This window comes from Muscardinus avellanarius, assembly GCF_963383645.1.
Source record: "Muscardinus avellanarius genome assembly, chromosome: 13".
Taxonomy (NCBI): Eukaryota; Metazoa; Chordata; class Mammalia; order Rodentia; family Gliridae; genus Muscardinus; species Muscardinus avellanarius.
Window position 1 is genome coordinate 34,312,355 of NC_137799.1, and position 21,078 is coordinate 34,333,432.

General features: G+C 40.1%; 2 protein-coding genes across 2 annotated transcripts in view; both read right to left on the reverse strand.

Annotated features, from left to right (window-relative positions):
• Nucleotides 1-3,890: 3,890 nt before the first annotated feature.
• CAVIN4 (caveolae associated protein 4) lies at nucleotides 3,891-12,845 on the reverse strand (the record flags this gene model as incomplete). The annotated part of the gene is made up of 2 exons (XM_080709371.1): nucleotides 3,891-4,559; nucleotides 12,438-12,845. The coding sequence occupies 2 exons, from the start codon at nucleotides 12,843-12,845 to the stop codon at nucleotides 3,891-3,893; spliced, it is 1,077 nt and encodes a 358-aa protein (XP_080565497.1).
• A 1,550-nt stretch (nucleotides 12,846-14,395) lies between these two features.
• LOC308272145 (tomoregulin-1) overlaps nucleotides 14,396-21,078 on the reverse strand; it is a gene marked incomplete at both ends in the record, with an annotated part of 102,844 nt that continues 96,161 nt past the window's right edge. The window contains 2 exons of the mRNA XM_080708920.1: nucleotides 14,396-14,480; nucleotides 19,082-19,240. Coding sequence (XP_080565046.1) covers nucleotides 14,396-14,480; nucleotides 19,082-19,240 — 244 coding nt within the window. The remainder of the gene's footprint in view (nucleotides 14,481-19,081; nucleotides 19,241-21,078) is intronic.

Genomic DNA, 21,078 nt, shown 5'->3' on the forward strand with positions numbered 1-21,078 from the left:
GCTCCATCTTCACGCTTGGCACTGGTCACCTTGCTGAATTTCTGCTTGACTGCCAGACACTGCAAGTTTGAAATAAAGCTTGAGAAGTTTACACGGATGGGGTTTGAATAGAATCTCCTTAGGGCTTCTTTCACACAGAATGTGACACATAAAGATGCCATATATGTTGGCTATGTGGAATAATGAATCATGACAGACCACAGAGCTAAAATAAGGAAATTGACATAATTACTGAAATTGAAAGTCATCTCTCAGAATGAAGGGGAAGGTGGCGGTCCAAGCATGTTGCACATGGAATAAGCAAAGCCATCAAGGGGAAAAGCAACCTGAGGAAGACCTGACTAGCGACAGCTGCTTTAAGGAAGATGTCCAAAACAAACTCCATGCCCAAGGATATTGTGCTACCCTTCTCTATCCTCCTGGGCATCCATGGATGTCCCAAGAGACCGCAGTGAAGCAGTAGTTGTCCTAGAGCTCCCATCCTCTCTTTATGAAACAGACAGACTGTGCCTGGGAAGAACAGCTATAAATCTGACATGAGACTCAGGGGTGGTCACAGAATAACAAAGTCAGCAGGAAGCTTCCTCACTGTTCATGCTCTAGACACCAGGTACTGGTACGCCGCAAATTCAAAAAGAATGGAGGGTAAAACATAACAGTCATTATCCATATTTGGGGATTACAATACGTACATTTTCTCAGCAGGGTTCAATAAAAAAGCTAGAGAAAATGTGTCTCAGAAGAACAAGGAAAAAAAAGCCAGTGATTTCATGCAACAGAATTAACCACAGTTCTAAGGAGTATTTTACCTAGCAGGCTCCACACTTCTTAGCTGGCAAGAATCACAATGAACTTCAGGCCCTGTTCTAAACCAAAGTTTTTTAGGTGCATGGACAAGAAATGATGTCACAATGATTTGCATTTTTATTTCATATTTTTCATTTATGGAAGAGCTCATGGGAGTTCAATACACACAATCACATTCTCGACAAGCTGAACTTTATACATTTATTGTTCAAAATTTGTCCTGTTTCTCTAAGGCAGAATTGGGCCACTATCCACTCACAAGGAAAATACCTGTATTAGAGCACACAGGAAACAGAATTTAATTTCTTTCTCCACTCTATCTGCTGTGCCAGAGTGCTTCAGAGCGAGCTCCTTGCCCCTGGTATGTAGAGATGTTTTACTGCTCTGCCTCACATCAAGAAAGGGGTATAAGCCTTTCTAATGGCCTTACTTGAATGAATTATTTTAAGTCTGATATGTATAATTTCTAAAACACAGGTGAGTAAGTCATCTGTTCTGTATTGTCTGAAATGCTCTAAATTCAAATATACCTATACGGAAATGTCCTCTAAAATGTCAAGTTTGCTTACATAATGGTCATTAAGCAAAATTCTAGACAGTACTATTTACAGAACAATATTTTAGCCCAACTTATACTTACTCTTCATAGTGTTAGAAAAAAATGTGTAACTTCCTTAGGTGTTTCCTAAGCCAGAAATGTATCTATTGTAAAAAGGGTCACTATGTCATTCTCTGGCTGCATGTTGTTGGCATCAGTGAAAATATTTATAACTAGAACACTGACATCAAACCTTGCAATGTCTTTCTGAATTCAGATTTATTATGGCCCTTAAGAAAATAAATGACTAAGGCATCCAAACTCCTAAGCTATAATAAAAATGTTTTTAGATTTATGCTTTATAAGTTTTATCTAATGTTGTACACACATTAGTTTTCAATATGAAAAGATAATGAAATAAACAAGTTATGCTTTTCTATATTCAAAGTGAAGAGGAAATGATGCTGAATCAAACTCCCAAACTGAAACATCTGGGTAACTGAGTCAAATACTTTAAGGCTGATTTGTTTGTGCCTGAGACTATATGTATATATTTATTATTTTTAACTGCTACATGATCCTCTGAATTTGATCTGAAAGCAAATATGGCATAGTTTATTATTGTCAAACTTCAAATTCAACAATTGTTTCTCTCTTATGAAAAAAAAAAGCAGATTCAAATACACTAGAAGTGCAAAAACATGATGACCATTTCTTTCTTTAGTAAGAACACCTATATCCGGATGGCATACATCTTAAGCTAATAGCTAAGTGGAATCTGCTTTTCCCCCCAGCAACTGTGATGAACACCTGCGAACACTGTTTTAGACAGCTGGGCTCTGAAGGGTTCACTCTAGAAAACAGAAATATTAGAAATCATTTCCCAACCCACTGCATCAGAGCAGACTATAAAAAGGACACTTGAAAACAGTCTTATGCTTCATGCTGCTCAAACAAAAGCTGCTGTGTGGGCTGAGGATGTGGTTCAGCGGCAGAGCACTTGGCTAGCACACGTGAGCGCCCAGGACTGGGTCCCCAGGACTAAGGGGAGGGGGCTCCTAGAGTCCACACCAGACCTAGTCAAAAAGGAGAAAAGGATTTTCCAGAGAACATTTTAAGACTCATTCCAAATATTTGTTTTTCACTTCTGATTCTGTGAAGTGTCTTCTGATATCCACCTTGAGTTTCTGTCCAGTCTAGACCTTCAGTGCCTACTGCTCAGGGCTTCTTCAAAAAGTGTTGAGTATTTTCATTCTGTCTTTGAGAGATGAGTGTGGTCTGTGTTTCTCCAGATATACTTCTTGTTCCCCCAGAGTATGTGACATTCCCAGTCTTCTGAAGAGCCTCTGAGATGGACAGGGCAGGCACTCCCTCCCCATTTCCATCAAGGAGGATATACAGGTAACTTGCTGAAGCGTCTCACTCTCAATGAAGCTATGGTGCTGAAACCAAAGCTCGGGTCTAGAACCTCAAGGTTCCTCTGCAAAGCTTCAAAGGGGGTGCAAATGCGGATTTACTAAAAAATCCGTTGATTTGAACATCTGGATGATATAATTTACACATCAGTTATTCCCATTTGAAATTGGCCACAACATTAATCTAGTCCAAAATTTGGAATTTACTTGTAAATGATTAACACAATTCTGCCCAACTGGCTTGAGCCAGGCAACTATTTTCCTGGTGGTCAAGAGAAAGAAACTTAGCCGGGCGTGGTGGCGCACGCTTGTAATCCCCGCCCTTGGGAGGAGGAGACAGGAGGATCACGCAGGTTCAAAGCCAGCCATGCTGGCTTAAGAGACCCTGTTTCCAAATTTTTTTTTTAAAGCATAAAATAGGTCTGGGAGTGTAGCCCGGAGGTAGAAGGGCTTCCAGGAACCCCAGTAACACCAGAGAGAGAGAGAGAGGAAGAAGAAGAAGAAGAAGAAGAAGAAGAAGAAGAAGAAGAAGAAGAAGAAGAAGAAGAAGAAGAAGAAGAAGAAGAAGAGGAGGAGGAGGAGGAGGAGGAGGAGGAGGAGGAGGAGGAGGAGGAGGAGGAGGAGGAGGAGGAGGAGGGGGAGGAGGAAGAAGAAGAAGAAGAAGAAGAAGAAGAAGAAGAAGAAGAAGAAGAAGAGGAGAAGAAGAGAGAGAAACTTTTTAAATTCCAAAACAGGTTCTCAGTAAGTTCCTGGGGTTCTTGCTAAATCGTTGAGGCTGGCCTCAAACCTGCGATCCTCCTGTTTCAGACTCCCAAGTACTGAGATTACAAGCTTATGCCTCTATACCCAGTCCAAAAGAAAGGAACTTAAATAGCCACAGCTGCCATGACAAGGAGTAACATAAAAGAAAAAGCTGCTAGAATCATATATGCTCTGGGGAAATAAAAAGGGAAGGAAGGAAGTCACAAGAAAAAGTATACAATATTCATGTATCTTCAAGATTTAAAAATAAAGAAATGAAACAGTCATCCCATTTGTTTTCCTACATGGCACATAAATAAATATAAATGGCTATACTATCCAAGCTAGAAATGCATGACTAACTAAAGAGATTTATACTTCATTCCTCTTTATGAGGACTGCTTCAAATCTAACAAGAGAGATTCATCATCCTCAACTCTCACTTGAGGTTTAAAAGTAACCTTTAAAGGCTCAGGCGTTGGCATCTCCCCACCTTCTCGGGGGACACTGGCGGCCTCCTGCTCTGTTTCACTGGACTCGTCAGTGTGGAGTTCAGGGATGGGGCACAGAGATGGACTCCCCGTGATGATGTCCACACCCATCTCTCTGTCCCCTTCCTGACCCTGGGCCGTGAGGTCCTTAGATTTCCTCAGGCTACGCATCTTAAAGGCTTCCTTTGAGGGAGCAGCGTTAGAGATGGATTTCTTGAATCTTTCCCCTGACTGTTTCAGCCTCTCTCCCGACTGCCTCAGCCTCTCGCCTGACTGCCGTAACCTCTCTCTCCTCTCCGGTGTCACTATTCTAGTTCTAATTCTGTTCACTTTCTTGTCAAAATTCTGCCGTGTCTTCTGCATGTTTTCTTTGGAAAACGCCTTTTTGATGTTATCAATGCGCTCCTTGCCTGACTTTCTAAACCTGGCAGATCTGCTTTCTTCAATGTAATATTCTTCATCTGAAGAGAGATCTATTGGAGGATCAAAGACTTCCTCCTCCTCCTGGTTCTCAGTTAGGCTTCTGTCTTTGACAATAGACAGATGTGTTGGACACCGAATCTCCTCCTGAAGGAAAGAAAAGCAAAGCATGTTAGTGCTTCCTTTGCAGGAGTGAACATCTCTTTTACCTGCCAGCTGCACCCTGAGAGCCTCCTCTGTGGGCTGTTGATCTTCTGCTCTGTAAAGTTGTCATTTCTGGGAGGTTCTCTCTCCATGACCCTTTTCCCATGACATTATACCTTTGCTTTTTGCCTGAAGATGAGTCTAAATGACGAACAAACTTCTCCACCTGGATATAACACAGGCAGCTCAAGCTTAGCAAGTCCAAAAGCCAGGACCCATCCACCACTGTTGCTACTTGTACTACTTTCTCTGTACCTGTCAGCACCAACAAGATGGAACCCTCTTAATCATCATTCCCAAAGTTTCCTCTCCCTCTCATACCACGGTCAACTGGTCGCCAAGCCCTGTGTACTAGAAAAATACAAGTGTAAGAAATATGTAAGTCAAGCCGGTGGTGGCGCACACTTGTAATCCCAGCATTTGCGAGGCTGAGACAGGAGGATCGTGGTTCGTGGACAGCTTCGGCTACTTAGTGAGGCCCTCTGCGACTCGGCGAGACCGTGTTTCAAAATAAAGAATAAAAAATAGGGCTGGTGATGTAGCTCGGAGGTAGAATGCCCCTGGGTTCCATCCCCAGTACTGCAATAAATAAATAAATAAATAAATAAATAAATAAATAAATAAGGCTGTAGCTGTAGCTCAGAGGTGGAATTTCCATGTGTTCCATCCCCAGTGAGGAGGAGGAGGAGGAGGAGGGAGAGAGGAAGTAGAAAAAACAATAATTCAAATGTCCCAACTTTTTCAGTAACCAATATTATCTCCAGTTTACACCAAAAGAACATGTACCTACCACTCTTTTTGACATTTATCACAATATGAATGGCAGTAGAATTCTACTCACTGATATATGTATTCCTGGGCCTTCAAAAATGATAGGTTCCCAAAAGCAGAGATAATGTGTCTCACTTATGGTCTAGACCTAGTATTTATGAGTGCCTTGTACATAGTAGGTATGCTCAATAAATCGTTACTGAATCAAATAAAAAGCGTGTGCCTTTATAAATTGACTAAGCACCCAGCACAATATTCTAAGAACTGAGGCACCTCTGAAGAAAAGAAGAGAAAGAGCTTATATTCTTGGAGAGAAACTAAAAAATTACTCAAATAGTATGTTGGGTGGCAATAAGTATGAAGATGAAAATTAAGCAGGTAAGATGGTGTTAAGTGACAGGGAAGGGTGCCACTTGAAATACAATGGTCATGGCTGAGCAGAGTGGCACACACCTGTAATTATCTAGCTACTCCAGAGGCTAAGGCAGGAGGATCACAAGTTGAGGACAGCCTCAGCAACTGAGCTGAGCACTGTCTCAAAACAAAATATAAAGTCAAGTGTGAGGTATATGCTTGCAATCCCAGTACTTGGGAGGCTGAGACAAGAGGATCGCAGATTCGTGGCCAGCCTCAGCTACTTAAGTGAGGCCCTCTGCAACTTAGTGAGACCCTGTTTCAAAAAGTAAAGAATAAAAAATGGGCTGGGAGTGTAGCTCGGAGGTAAAATGCCTCTGGTTTCGATACCCAGTATCACAAATAAAATTAAATTAAATTAATAAAAAGTTAAAAAAAAAGGTTAGGGATATAGTTCAGTGACTAGAGCCCTGTTGTGTTTAATCACCACTCCCATGAAAAGAAAAAAAAATACAGTGGTCAGAAAGGCCTCACTAATCAGGCGACATCTGAGCCTAGACCTGAAGCTGAAGCAGGGAGAATGGAGATTCAGCAAGGAGGGCAGGGCAGTGCGGCTGGAGCAGTGACCAAGGTGTAGAAAGAGGAGGTGAGGCGGCAAGAGACAGCAGGAAAGCCGGGTCGCCAAGGTCCGTGTCCATCAAGGCTAGTGACTCCTATCCCAAGTAAGCCAGGGAGATTTCTCAAGGCTTTGGGAATAGTGATTTGACCTATGCTGTAAAAGGATCACTCTGTTAAAAAGAAGCTCTGAGGCAGGATAAGATGCAGGGAGAAGCGCCAGGCAGCACTGAGTCAGAGCAGAGGGGCAGACATAGTCTAGGTCCAGATCTGCTTTGGAGGTACAAGCCAATAGGATTTGCTATTCCCTTGAATGTCGCGTATTCATGGGTGTTGGGGCTGGTCCTCGAGTACATGCCTCAGCAACAGGAAATCTGTCATTAACTGAGATGGGGCCAAGAGCAGGATGAAGAACCAGAGGGAAGGAGGAGACCTCCAAGCTGTCTCTGAAATGCCCCCAGACGCACAAGCAGAGATGCTAACTTGGCAGCTGAGGACCGAGTCTGGAATTCAGAAGAGAGATCTGTGGTAGAGATACCCATTTAGGAGTCATCAATGTGGAGATGAAATTAAAAAGTCATCAGACCACAAGAAATCACCAAGAGATGGAGTGAATGGGTGTACACTGAGTTTTATTCAAAACTTTGTATGTCGAAATTCAGAATACTTTAGGTCTGGAGAAAGTAGTATAATGTATTGAGATTTGAAGAAGAAACATTTCCGCAATAGAAATATGAATATTCATACTAAAGTGGGATAAAGACGATACACCAACTCAAGCTACTTGAGATCAGGTTTTACCAATGAATGAGCTCAGGTCAAGCTAAGTCTTCCTGCCAGATGAATTATTTAAAAAGTTTTGTTTTAGAAATTTTTTTGGAATTTGGTGTTATATCATGCACTTTGGGACCTATAGATTTGAGGGAAGGAGTGGTGGGTGGGGTGGTACATGGCTGTAATCCCAGTACTTGGGAGGCTAAGACAGAAGGGCCTCAGGTTCAAGGACAGCCTTAGCAATGTAGTGAGACTCTCAGCAACCTAGCAAGACCCTGTTTCAAAACAAAAAATTAAAAAATGCTTGGGGATATAGATCAAAGTTATCACCAAAAATAAAAGTGGGGGAGGGATGATGAGGAAGAATTTTTAAAAGAAGAAACATCAGCTAGTGAGGCAGGAAGAGGAAACGGAGAAAATCCAGGAGAAAGTAACACCCATAGAGGCTGAGGGAAAAGCAGTTTCAAGAAGAGATAGAGGGATAACCAGGCGTGGCACACACCCGCAATCCCAGTACTTGGGAGGCTGAGACAGGAGCATCATAGGTTTAAGACCAGCCTCAGGGACTTACTTAGCAAGACCCTATTTAAACTAGGGTTGGGAGTACAGTTCCACCAAAAGCCTCTAGAAGAAGAAAAAAGAGAAAACAAAAGGTCTGGGTATAGCTCCATGGTAGAGTGCTTGCCTGGCATGCAGGAGGTCCTGGGTTCAATCCCCAACAACCCCTCCCCACAAGTTAAATGGGGAGACCAAGTCTGGCTTGGTGGTGACTACTTATAGTCCTAGTACTTGGGAGGCTGAGAAAGGAGGATCGCTGGTTCTTAACAGCTTCAACTACTTAGTGAGGCCCTCCACAACTTAGCAAGACTCTGTTTCAAAATAAAGAATAAAAAACGGGGCTAGGGATGTAGCTCAGAGGTAGAATGCCCCTGGGTTCAATCCCCAGCACCACCAATAAAAAATAAAAACAACAAAAGAAGGAAAGAAAGAAGGAAAGAAGGAAAGAAAGAAGGAAAGGAAGGAAGGAGGGAAGGAAGGAAGGAAGGAAGGAAGGAAGGAAGGAAGGACCAACTATAAAAAATGTGTCAAAAGAATAAGGTTGAGAACTGAATTGGAAAACACAACATTGACACCTGAGTGCCAAACCACACCTCAGGTATAAAAGAACCTAGCTCAATACTTAGACAAAACCTTATGGAAAAACTAAAGTAGGCAAAACTTAAAAAGAAAAGGACATTTTTAACTGAACCATGAGTTAAAGCTTCTAAAAGAAACTGTGTTCCTACTTGAAATCCAGATTAATTCTATTCAATCAAAAAGTGATATAATAAATATACTTTGCAGCAAAATGGATGGACCTGGAGAATATTATTTTAAGTGAGATTGGTCAGTCACAGAAAGTGAAAGGTCTTATGGTTTCTCTTACATGCAGAAGTTAGGGAGTAATCGAGAGACCAGAGGGAGGGACTCCAGATGATGGAGGAGAAACCCCAGTGGAGCCAAGAAGGTGGTCTAGGGGAAAAGGTGAGGGAGAGGAAGGATCAATGAAGACATCACTTCCATTGACATTACATACATACATACATACATACATACATACATACATACATACCAATGCCAATCTCAATACCCTGTGTGGGGAAGAGGATGGGTGGGGAGGGAGCCGGGGAGAAGCCCACCAAGTGCTGTGTGCATGTCACTCTCACTATGAGTTACATTATGATGCACCAATGAAAGTATTTAAAAAAGAAATACACCAGAAACACATTTACAACATATTCTAAAATTTAGCCTGAGTGACAAAAAAGGAATTCCTCAAATCTAATTTCTTTGGATACTTATTTAAATTTAAATTCTTTGGCTACAGGATTAGAGTGTCTAGGAGCTTAAAAAAAGGTAGAGGTGGGTGTCTCATAGCTCTCTGATGAATCAGTGAGAGGCAGGGAAATTATTCCTCTCCCTTCCTGACACCTGCTGCAGAGAGCAGCTTCAGCAACACAGTGTGGGTTGCTTTGGCCTGAAAGGGTATAATTAGAAACGGAAGGAGCCAAAGAGTAATTACTGCCTAGTAGGAAAACCCTCACAAACTTGCTGTGAAGATATCAGATACAGCTTAACTCAGAAATCACATACGCTGCTCCTTAGCTGCACAACAAATAGTGCAAAATCAAGCTTTTAAACAAAGTGAAAGCAGAGTCAGGAAAGGTATTTGCTATGGAGATCTATTTGTTATAACTCCTGGTAATTTGGCAATACCAGGAGTGAATGGTAATATGCTGTAATAATAAAGAAGATTGTATGGGTAATTATAGTTGATCTCCAAATACAATTATATTTGCTTATAAAAATAACAATTTTTGTAATGACTACTATGGGATAGAGTAAATTAAACTTGATTAAATATCAATATAACTAGGGTACTTTTAGACACATACAAGCCTGGAACTTATCATTAGAAAATGCCCAAATAGCTCATTTAGAAATCTCAGGCTTGTGGTTAGCAACTAAAATTATCAAAAAATATGATATAACTCCTCACTTATGTGTTCATACCATAATTGTGTAAGAAATACCAAATAATGTTTCAAATGCCAATATGTAGGATTCAGTAAAAGTTTAGCCACATACAACTCTAGGAGATATGATACCAACCAAGATTAAAGCCAAAAGGTAAACCCAGAGATTTTTTTTTTCAAAGCAGAAGAATGAACCCAGAGGCTACTAGGCAAGTACTCCACCACTGAGTTACACTCTCATCTCCCCAGAGGGGGGAAAAAGAGAAATAAAAGTATATTATAGCTCAATAGCTCAGTTTCAAGAAAATTTTAGTAGGAGGGGCAATCCCCATATAACACATTAACTACGAGAATTGATTATGACCAGTTTTAAGTGCTATGAAAAACCACATGAATATGGTATAGTGTTCTAACATTTAATGAATTTAGGAATCCAAGTTTTGTGTCCAGTGTTATGTATGTGCCTTTATCTTTACTCTATAACCTTATGAAAGAGAGCAACTGCTTTTTGACAAACTCATGAAGAACTCCATTTCACAGATTTTTTTTTTTTTTTGGTGGTACTGAGGTTCCTGGAAGCCCTTCTACCTCCAGGCTACACTCCCAGACCTATTTTTTATACTTTTTAAAATTTGGAAACAGGGTCTCTTAAGCCAGCGCAGCTGGCTTCAAACCTGCGCGATCCTCCTGTCTCCGCCTCCCAAGCACGGGGATTACAAGCGTGCGCCACCACGCCCGTCGTCATTTCACAGACTCTTCATGACATTGTACCTTAAAAGAGATTTGCCTTAAACTAGTATTTCTCAGTTCCTTTAAGTAAGTATAGAGGCTCCAGTTAAAAAGAAAAGAAAAATGGTAAGTTATAGAGAATAAACAGGTAAATCGAGAAACAAATTAGATTTAAAAGAAAAAAAAAAAGAATTACATCAATGGACAGTCAGAACTTTTCAAAAACTTCTTTGCTATCCATAGCATCTAAGTCTTGGCAGGCACCTGGCTCCACTGCTTTGCACACAAGTGCTCAGTGCCAAGTATGTTTCCTGGTGGACCACATACAAGTAGAGGATGATAAAACCATATAGGTTAATGTCCTTGGAAAATGAATGGAAGGTGAACCGACACTACATTCTTCAATACCAAAAATCGAGATCTCCTGCCTACACTAACACTAAAGCTGCCTCTGAAACAAGGTGAAAATTTTAAGCCTGGGGAGGGCCTCTAGGCCCAGAAAGGGAAATGGTAAAGGACTTCTAATGGCTTCGTCCACTCTGCCTACTTTGGAGGTAAGTAAATTTTCTCTTTTCTCCCTATTCTTTTCCCTAAATAACCTACAAGTTTTGAAAAACAGATCCTAAATACCACTCTACTCTCCCAGTTTATCAGTCAACAAAGGGCTATGGAGAACTGACGAATGAGTCAATAATGCTGTGGGGAATTATGGGCCATATCCCAGTAGTTGACACATATTTGCCAACATTAGCCAACTCTAGCCCTATTTCATTTTGTTCTTATTCTTCAGAAGCTTCTTCCCTATGTGAATGAGCACAGGGAAAAACACTTTGTGAAATACATTATCTAAGTGCACCAATGAACACCCTACACACATTCCTGATGTTATGCTTAGAACAAAATTCTTTGACATGAAATATGAGGGGGAAGAAGGTTTGTGAATTTTTTAAAGTTGGGAATATACACTACACCAAGACTGCTCTCCAGAAATGTACCAGTTAGTACTCCTACAAAGAGAATATGAAAGTGTTTCTCCAACCCTTAAAATGTTTAGAAAAGGCCAGTGTTTAAGAAGGCAAAAGATAAGTTCTGTCCTTATTTATTTCATTTTTTAACTGCCAGATAATGCCTTTCCTATTGCTTTTAATTGATGGGAAGAGTTAAACTTTTCATTCTGGTTGTTATGCATTTTTAAAACATATTGTAAGATATGTTGTTGTATGTTATGACTTTGCCATGGATATCTTTCTGTGTCAAAATTAGTGTTGAGCACAGAGTTATAATAACTTAGCTCCATATACAATTCTCCACAAAAACTATTAAACCAGCTAAGTTAAAAGACTTTGCAATCAAATATTTATGTGACCTCCATATCCGTACTACAACAATTTAAAAATAAAAATACTTGTTCACTAAGAAATGGCTTTTCTTATTATTAACATGACTTACATGTAAAATTCCAAGAGATAAATTATACTCTAAAAAGTTTATATTTTACTGGTTGGGCTTTCCACACCCTCCACAATTAAGAATAAAACTATTACTGTGGGGGTAACCAATCGCCCCTTTTCCTTTTTCTTTTTTTCTTTTTTTCTTTTTTTTTTTTTTTTTGCAGTGCTGCTGATAGAACACAGGGCCTTATACATGCTAGGCAAGCACCCCACCCAGTTTCTTTTATGCAACAAAGAGGTGTTTGAAAGATTTCTCAGGGCTCTTCTAGTTGTAACATTCTCCAAGTCTATGAGAGGGCATCATGCTAATATGGCTGATATACTAAAAAAGATTTAGCAATATTAAGTTTCAAAGGGAAGAAATAGCCTAAGTTATAAACCACAGTTCATATTACACGAAATGGCTGAGAGAGCAAAATACTGACATATGATAGATATCGTACATTAGTTAACACAGAAACAGTTTTATCCTGGGGTCTGCTGATACAGAACTCCACTGCAGTAATACAGACAAGCTAAGATGCGACACTAGAAACCTCCAATACGACTTGTTGACGATTACAGGCTGCAAGAGATTAAAGAAATCGAGCTAACCACAAGAGCAAGCTTACCTGGAATATTACCACACGAAATTTGTTTTTCTTCATTATTTCCTCTTGCTTGGTTTCAACTTTTGTTACGTGAGCTTGTTGCTTCTCCACCCGGGCCTTTATATCTTTAATGTGAGCACTGACTTTTCGGGTTTTCTCAAACAGCTTGTTAACGACGTAGCCTGTATTGCTATGTGACTGTGAAAGCTTCAACAGGTCAATCTGAACAGATTTTATGGCGTTTTCCATCCCCCGGTGTCTCTCTTCTATTCTCTTCTGGCTCGCCTGCACACTGTCCACGATGGTGGCTACTCTGTCCAGCACAGTCACGATGGTAAGAGCAGCATCTTGGTCTTCATCTTCAGTAACGCTTGACAGGCGATTCTGGTGGGGTTTATCAGTGTTTGAAGCAGACCCGTTATGTTCCATTTTACTTATTTCTCAGTGAAAGATGTCCTGCTGCAATGAATACTGACACTGGGAGCGAAGAGTCCGTTTGATAACATGCAACAGAGTTGCTTAAAGGGCTGGAAACCCCACCCCTGGAGAATGGTCAAATATTTATAACTACAAATACCCATACGTGATTGCTCTGCAACATGAGCCCTTGCAGAGCAGCAGGGACTGTTCCAAACATGCTTACTGACTGACTAAGGGGCTCAAATAAGACTGTGTGGGTAGAAGAGAAAAGCTTTCTTTAAAAAGTTCACTAAAGCCATCACGTTACTAGTATTTAGCCTACAAGCCAAGTAACAAAAAGGCAACCTCCAAATACTAGGTGTAGCTTTTGTCTTCAGATAATTCCAAGCAGTGCTTGTAAAAGCAAAGGGGAATTTTGAACGGAAATCTGATTTTCCTATTGGTTTTGCTGCACCTATTATATGTACTGATACATCAGTATCAAAGAAGATGAAGAAATAAACACACCAAAACAGAGGCCATATAGTGAAACCATTATATTATAACATGCTTTTCCAAACCAAATATTAAAATTAATATTTAATTTTGACCATATTCTTTAAATTCTACATGCATATTTTTGAGTATCTAAACTACACATTAAACAGCTCGATACATTCTACTCACACTTAAGACCTTTAAACACCAACATCTATTAATATAGCTATTACTACAGGACAAATTTGGATCGAGGTCTCAGGTCATGTTTTAAGCTCACTTTAAGAGCACCAATCATTAAACAATCATTTTTTGCATTGTATTTACAAACACTAATACAAGTTGTTTATGTTAAAAGAAATATTGTTTAAAAATGAATGTGTATTAAAGTAGTTTCACTGACAGTGTAGGCTCTTTTCCTTCTGTGTGTTAGACGCCTATTGTGATAATATCTAAATCTACTTTTCAGTGATCTTTTGAATAATCGCTTCCAGGTACTTTGCCAAATTATTACAATTATTTTTTTAAAAGAGAGAAATAACCAAATTCCAGTCCATACATCTTATAAATATTTTACATCTAACACAAACAGCTTTATAGGTCATGCTGTAGGCAGTGTCTAAAAAATCAGGTACTAAATCTCCAAAACATTTAAATATCTATTTAAACACAGTGTCTTCTAGATTTTTTTCTTCTTTGTAAGAAAAGTAATCTGTAAACATCTTTACCTTTAGTTCATGCTTGGTCATTTGTTGTGGTCATTGTGGAAGATGTAAGTATGACTTTATAACCATTTGTGAAGTGGGTCCATCTTTGCAAAAATATTACATTCCATGGGTAAAGAACAAGTCTCAGAATTACCATGTGGTACAAATTCGTGAAACCAATTTCTGTATTTAAAAACGTAAAACAAAGACTACTAAATAGTTCAAAACTGTTGTAGTTGAATCGTCTAAATACGGGCCAACAAGTATTACACTAAAAATGTCCAAAAATAAGGCCTCTGAAATAAATATTTCCATTCTTTAAAAAAAGACATAAGTATACATCACACGGCCAGTCTACATGTAAAAGTCATGAGTTTAAACCATCCTGGATGATGTATCCGAAGTAAAATGACCTAGGTTTTGCTTCTGTCGACGACCTCTATTGTTTTTGGGGCATTTTCTGTTGTATCAAAGAAGAAAAAAAAAAAGAAAAAGATCATTTCTATCATTTTGTTAAGAATATTTCAAATGTTTCCCCAGTACTATACATTTCACACAAAGCCATACTGCACGCAATCACATGAGGAGAAAACAAGAAGTGGCTTGGTGCAAGGCGGGGTTAGGACAAGTGCAACACCAGGCTGCCACCTTCCCTACAGAGCGGGTGTTGGGAGGACCACACACAAACTCATCCCTGGGGCCTATGTTACTGCATTTGCATCTCAGAGAAGAAAGCTCATCCTTCCTCTGGCCTGGAAACTCCCCAGAATAGGGACTGATCACTTGTAATCAATAATGGCAAAAAGAACGTCGACCTGTGTACTTTCCCTGACCGTTATGACATCTTCAAAAATGACAACAAAATCTTAGAGGAAGGCAGAAATAGGAAATGTGCTTACTAACCTCATATATGAATGCACAGGAATGCCTACTGATTCCACATAATGACTCCAAAGAGCTGTCTGCCCCTGCTGGAGCTGGCACTCTGAGGATGAGGGCTAGTCTTTGATTCAGTTTTTTTTTTCCCCATCAGTTCTGAGGATGGAACCCATTCTACCTCTGAGCTACACCCTCAGCCCTATTTTTATTCTTTATTTTGAAACAGGGTCTCATTGATTTGCAAAGGGCCTCACTAAGTAGCTGAGGCTGTCTGCAAACCACGATCCTCCTGTCTCAGCCTCCCGATACTGGAATTACAAGTGTGCGGCACCACGCACGGCTGATTCTGCTCTCAGTTTACTGTAATTGTTTCTCGATGGTTAAATGAACCTCAGAGCATTGGAATAGCTCATGCACCTGCCTGCCAGATTGAAATTTAGGTCTTGGTGTACACAAGGTGTGTGTTACATGAAGCACAGTAGAGGGGCTGGGATGAATTCTGGTAATTTCTGCTAATAACAAGCTATGCAATCTCAATTTTCCTCTATGTAAACTATTAAATTAGGAGCTGAACTAACCTCTATAATCTCTGAGTATAAAGGAATTTATAATCTAATGGAAAGTCCTGTATTCCACATCTCTATTCAATTCCAAAGAGTGCTGGCTTTGCCTTCACTTAAAAGCCTAGATGATAATGCTTCCATTTTGTGTAAGGTTTTCAAAATATTTCATCTCACTAATCCTCATAAAAATACACTGAGATAGACAGAGCTAGAATCATCTCCATTTGGTAAATGAGGAAACTGGAGGAGAGGTCAAGCAACCCTTTTTAACCATCATTAACTTGCCATGACTTAGGAAAGCTCCAATTTCCTGGGGCCGTGCTTTTTTTCTTTATAAAATAATGGAATTTATTTAGGATGATGTTCAAGGTTCCTGCCAATCTGACACTCTATGAGTCTAAAAACATTAAAAAAAAAAAAAGATTCCAAGCATAAAAGAAAAAAATGTGACTCATGCAGTCTTGATAAGTGGGTCAGTAAGAACATCCTTTTAAAGGAAGATTCCTCACAAGCCAAATGCCACCATGGGGTATGTGAACAGCTGCCTCATAACAGACTGTGTGGGAGAGGCACTCCTTAAAAATTCAATAGAGATAAGTCAAGTACATAATTATAATATAGACTGCAAGGCATTCTGGTGGGCAGTGGGATAGCACATAAAAGCCAATGAGAAGACCTTCAGTTGCAGAAAGAGCAGGAAGTGAAAACTGTGTTGTCCAAGTGGCCGTGGAGTCAGCAAATGGACCTGGAGTATGAATTTGTGGGGACCAACTTAACAAATACCTACCATGTGGTTATTTTAGTAGTTGGGGATTGTAGCACGCCGAGAGTGAAGCACTGAGTGAGGGAAAGGCTGGATTAAGGTCCTAAAGGGGCTTACCTAGCTCTTGGAGATTGAGGAAGGCACTTCTCAACCTAGGGCTTTTAATATCCTCACTTCTCTAGAGAAAGGGATTGAAATCACAGCTGTTTCTCGATGTTCTCAACATCTTTTGGTCCTCTAAGATGTTAATATTGTCTGGCCTCAGAAAATCTTCTCTTCCTATTACCTATAGTTTTTCTTTTACCTCCCAAATCGCTTATTTCTCTATTCCTGCTTTAATAATGTCCTAATAGTTCTCTCCCCTCAAAAATGTTCCCTATTCCAAAAAATTTTGCACATGACCCTTCAATTAATGCTTTGGAAAAACAATTTATACCAAGTCCCTCCCCTGTTCAAGAACCCTAAAGCTACAAAGTTTGACGCCTGCTCCCATGCAATGGTCATTCTTGGCAAACCCATTTCCCAACATGACTCAATGTGGACCATCCTCTTGACAGTCTGGTAGAAAGAGGAGTGATTGGGCAATCAGACAGCAATGAATCCCAACCCAAGCCCTTCACTTACCAGTTACTGGGTGATCACAGGCACACTGGATAACCTCTGAGCCTTTATTAAATGGCCACAGCCAGCCCTGCTGTTAAATTTTTTTTTTAATTTTTTCCTGTCTTTTCTTCCTGTTGTCATTATTTGTTAAGTCTTTCTGTCCCTACTTTGATCTACTGCCCAATTTTATATTCAGTAGTCTTGCCAAAGAGCAGATCATCTGTTCTCTGGAATAAAGTGCACTGTCTTTAGCGCCTGAATTTTTGAAAATTTTCTGCTAGGGAGCATTTTTTTTTCATCGTTTCTAGATTTAACATTTTAGCTTCAGGTGGTTGAGACTACCAAAGGGCCATAAATCCAATATGGCCTGCCAGAATCTTTATTTGATATGCTCCAATTCTCTGTCCAGAAAAATGCAGAAAAGTAAAAAGAAAAAATGTTTATGGAACATCTGAACCAAACTTTAAAGGAGGAAGGAAGAGACAAGCAAGAGACTGGGAAGCACAAGGGCATTTGCTGACTTTACTCGGGTCCGGCTTAGTCTGACATGCTATTTCCATGCAGTTTGGAAAAGACCCATAGTATGCCAACTGTGATCCAAATAAGTCCTTTATCATTATATTTTTATTTATTTATTTTTTGTGGTACTGGGGTTCCTGGAAGCCCTTCTACCTCCGGGCTACACTCCCAGACCTATTTTATATTGGAAACCTATTTTATTTGGAAACAGGGTCTCTTAAGCCAGCATGGCTAGCTTTGAACCTGCACGATCCTCCTGTCTCCTCCTCCCAAGCGCGGGGATTACAAGCGTGCACCACCACGCCCGGCTAAGTCCTTTATTTTTAAATTATTTTATTTGATATATAATACTTTAATTTATTGGTGCACTGTAATCATTTATCATTATGAGGTACAGAATAGTAGAAGCATACATGTTAAAGCCTAGTACTTATCACTATAATCTAGAATATGAAGTAATATTAAAACAATGATAAGCCGGGTGCGGTGGCGCACGCTTGTAATCCCCGCGCTTGGGAGGCTGAGGCAGGAGGATCGCACAGGTTTGAAGCCAGCCTCAGCTACTTAGTGAGGCTTTCAGCAACTTAGTGAGACCCTGTTTCAAAATAAAATATAAAATAGGGCTGGGAGTATAGCCCAGAGGTAGAAAGCCTCTGGGTTCCGCCCCCAGTACCACACACACACAAAAAAAGATATAATAAGGAAAATACTCTTTAATTTCTGACTTCCTCCTTTCCTATATTTACAGTGGATAAAGTATATTTGAAGGGCATAAAACACATTGCAGTTCTGCAGAGTTTAGAACATTTCTCATGGCTCTTCTGTGTATGTAAAGACCATTCTAGAAACTCTGATAATGTTGGTAACATTATTAACACTGAATGCAGGGTTCGATTAAAATCCATAAAGTCGCCAGGCGTGGTGGCGCACGCTTGTAACCCCAGCATTTGGGAGGCTAAGATAGGAGGATCACACAGGTTCAAAGCCAGCCTCAGCTATTTAGTGAGGCTCTCAGCAATTTAGTTAGATCCTGTTTCCAAATAAAATATAAAATAGGTCTACGAGTATAGCCCGGAGGTAGAAAAACCCCTGGGTTCCACCCCCAGGACCACCCCCCCCAAAAAAAAAATCCTTAAAGTCCATCATTTCACTGACTGTTCTCATATTCTCTCTGCCTGTAACCTAGATAATGCCTGTAGCCCTGGGAATGAGTTCTTACACATATGCTACAGAAGCAAGACAGGGAGGAGTTAGACTGTGTCTCCCTAATGGGTTGGTGGATGTAAAGCCCCTATCATTAAAGTTCGAGGTGTTTCTCCAATTTAACAACTACCAATCTTTTGTTTTTATATTTTGGGGTTTCTTTCTTTCTTTTTTTTTTTTTTTTTTTTTTTGATGGTACGGTGGGTGGAACCCAGAGGCTTTCTACCTCCGGGCTATACTCCCAGACCTTTTTTATATTTTATTTGGAAACAGGGTCTCACTAAGTTGCTGAGAGCCTCACTAAGTAGCTGAGCCTGGCTTTGAACCTGCGCAATCCTCCTGTCTCAGCCTCCCAAGCGCGGGGATTACAAGCGTGCGCCACCACGCCCGGCTTGGGGTTTCTTTTTTGAGACAGGGTATTGTTTGGGTGCTGGACATCAAGCCCATGGCCTTGTGCAGGCTAAGCAGTACTACTGAGGCAACCCACGCCTGCCCAGGTTGCAAGTTGACATTTCTTACATCATTACCTACCTTGTTATGCACATGACAATTGCTACTATAATGGCAATCTGCACGGCTCCAATAATGGCTGCGATAAGAACATGAGTGAGCTTCTGCCTACTTGGCACTACATAGAGAATACTAAAGTCTGTCTTCTCACAGTGCTGTCCAGTATAACCAGATTCGCATCTGAAAAGGGAAAAAAAAGGGGGGAGTTCCTATGGGAGAGAATTACACACTTTTGTATGAGCAGGCTGCTAAATTAAAAGACACAAAAGAATAATCAAATTTAAATAGGAATAGGAAAAAAGCCACATGTATTTTCCTACAGTTTTTTTTTTTTTTTTTGAGGTACTGGGGATGGAACCCAGAGGCGTTCTACCTCTGAGCTACACTACACCCCCAGCCCTATTTTTTATTCTTTATTTTGAAACAGGGTCTCACTGAGTTGCAAAAGGCCTCATGAAGTAGGTGAGGCTGTCTGCGAAACACGATCTTCCCATCTCAGCTTCCCGAATGCTGGGATTACAAGCATGCACCACCATGCCCAGCTTCCTACAGTCTTTTTGACATGCCTATTTTACACAGTGTTTCTTTCACCTATGTTAATTACATTAATTTTGAAGTCAAACACCATGGCTTTAAAATGGAATCACAATATTTCATCCAATGGCTATAATACATCTAAACCTGTTTCCAATTTTTTACAATTATAAATTAGGTATGGTCAACATCTTATTAAGGTGTACTTTTCTACTTAGTCATTCTATAGGCTAAGATAGCTGAAATATTGAATAAGCAGGTATAAACACTGTAGTTCTATGAACATTGTACCATATTAGACTCTAGACACTTTTCATTGTACAAAGCACACAAGAATTTAAAATGCAGGAGATGAAAATAAGTTACCAATGGCAAACAGAAAAGCAGTAAAGTAGATGCTAATCTTAGAAATATCTGAATTTCAATTAAAAGTAAATAGAGGCAGTATCATTGGCTGATGATGATAGTGAGGGAGAAACATTTAAGATATTTAACAGAAAATGCATATCCTTAAGATGACAGAGGTGAAATGTATAAATTAGCCAAACTTCAGTTGGAACTGATTATTAACAAAATATGTGGCGTGTAAGGGCTGTACATTTATTAATGTCACAGACCTCATTACAAAAGGATTTGAGGCAGTCACATAAAGCAAAGAGAACAACAGGGAAAAAAAGAAGAAACACCTGAGCAAAGAGAAGCAGGGAGCACCAGGTGACAAATTTACCGGCCTGGTCCCTGGGGCTCCCAACACCTGCTAGGACGTTCACACCAGGCTCCGAGCTTCCCAGATGAACAAGAGAAGTGAGATAGATACATAGCTCATATAGGAGAATTGAGAGCACAGAGATAAGCACAGTTATCGATGATCAACTGATTTTTTACAAGGGTGCTAAGACACCTCAACAAGGAAAGAATGGTTTTTCAACAAGTGATGCTGGGACAACTGGATACCTACAGGCAAAAGAACACAGCTTGCCTCCTCACAACTCAGCAAAAACTGACTCAAAATGGGTTATAGATCTAAATGTAAGAGCTGCTATAACTCTTAGAAGAAAACACAGGAGCCGGGCATGGTGGCACATGCCTATAATCCCAAACACTGGGAGGCTGACATATGAGGATTGCAGGCATAAGGCTAGCCTCACCAATTTAGCAAGACACTGAGCATTTAGCAAAACTCTGTTTCAAAATAAAGAATATAAAAAAAAACATCTGGGGCTACAGCTCAGCTGTAGAATAAAAAAAAACCAAAACCACTGGGGCTACAGCTCGGCGGTAGAATGCCCTCGGGTTCAAGCATAGGAGGGAGGGAGGATGGGGTAAATTTTCATAATTTTAGATTGGGCAATCATTTCTTAGATATTACACAAAAAGTAAAAGCTATAATAATTAGGATCAAAGTAAACTGAACTAAATTAAAACTAAGGTCTTTTGTGCTTAAGGACACTGTGAAGGAAGTGAAAAGATAAACCCACAAAATA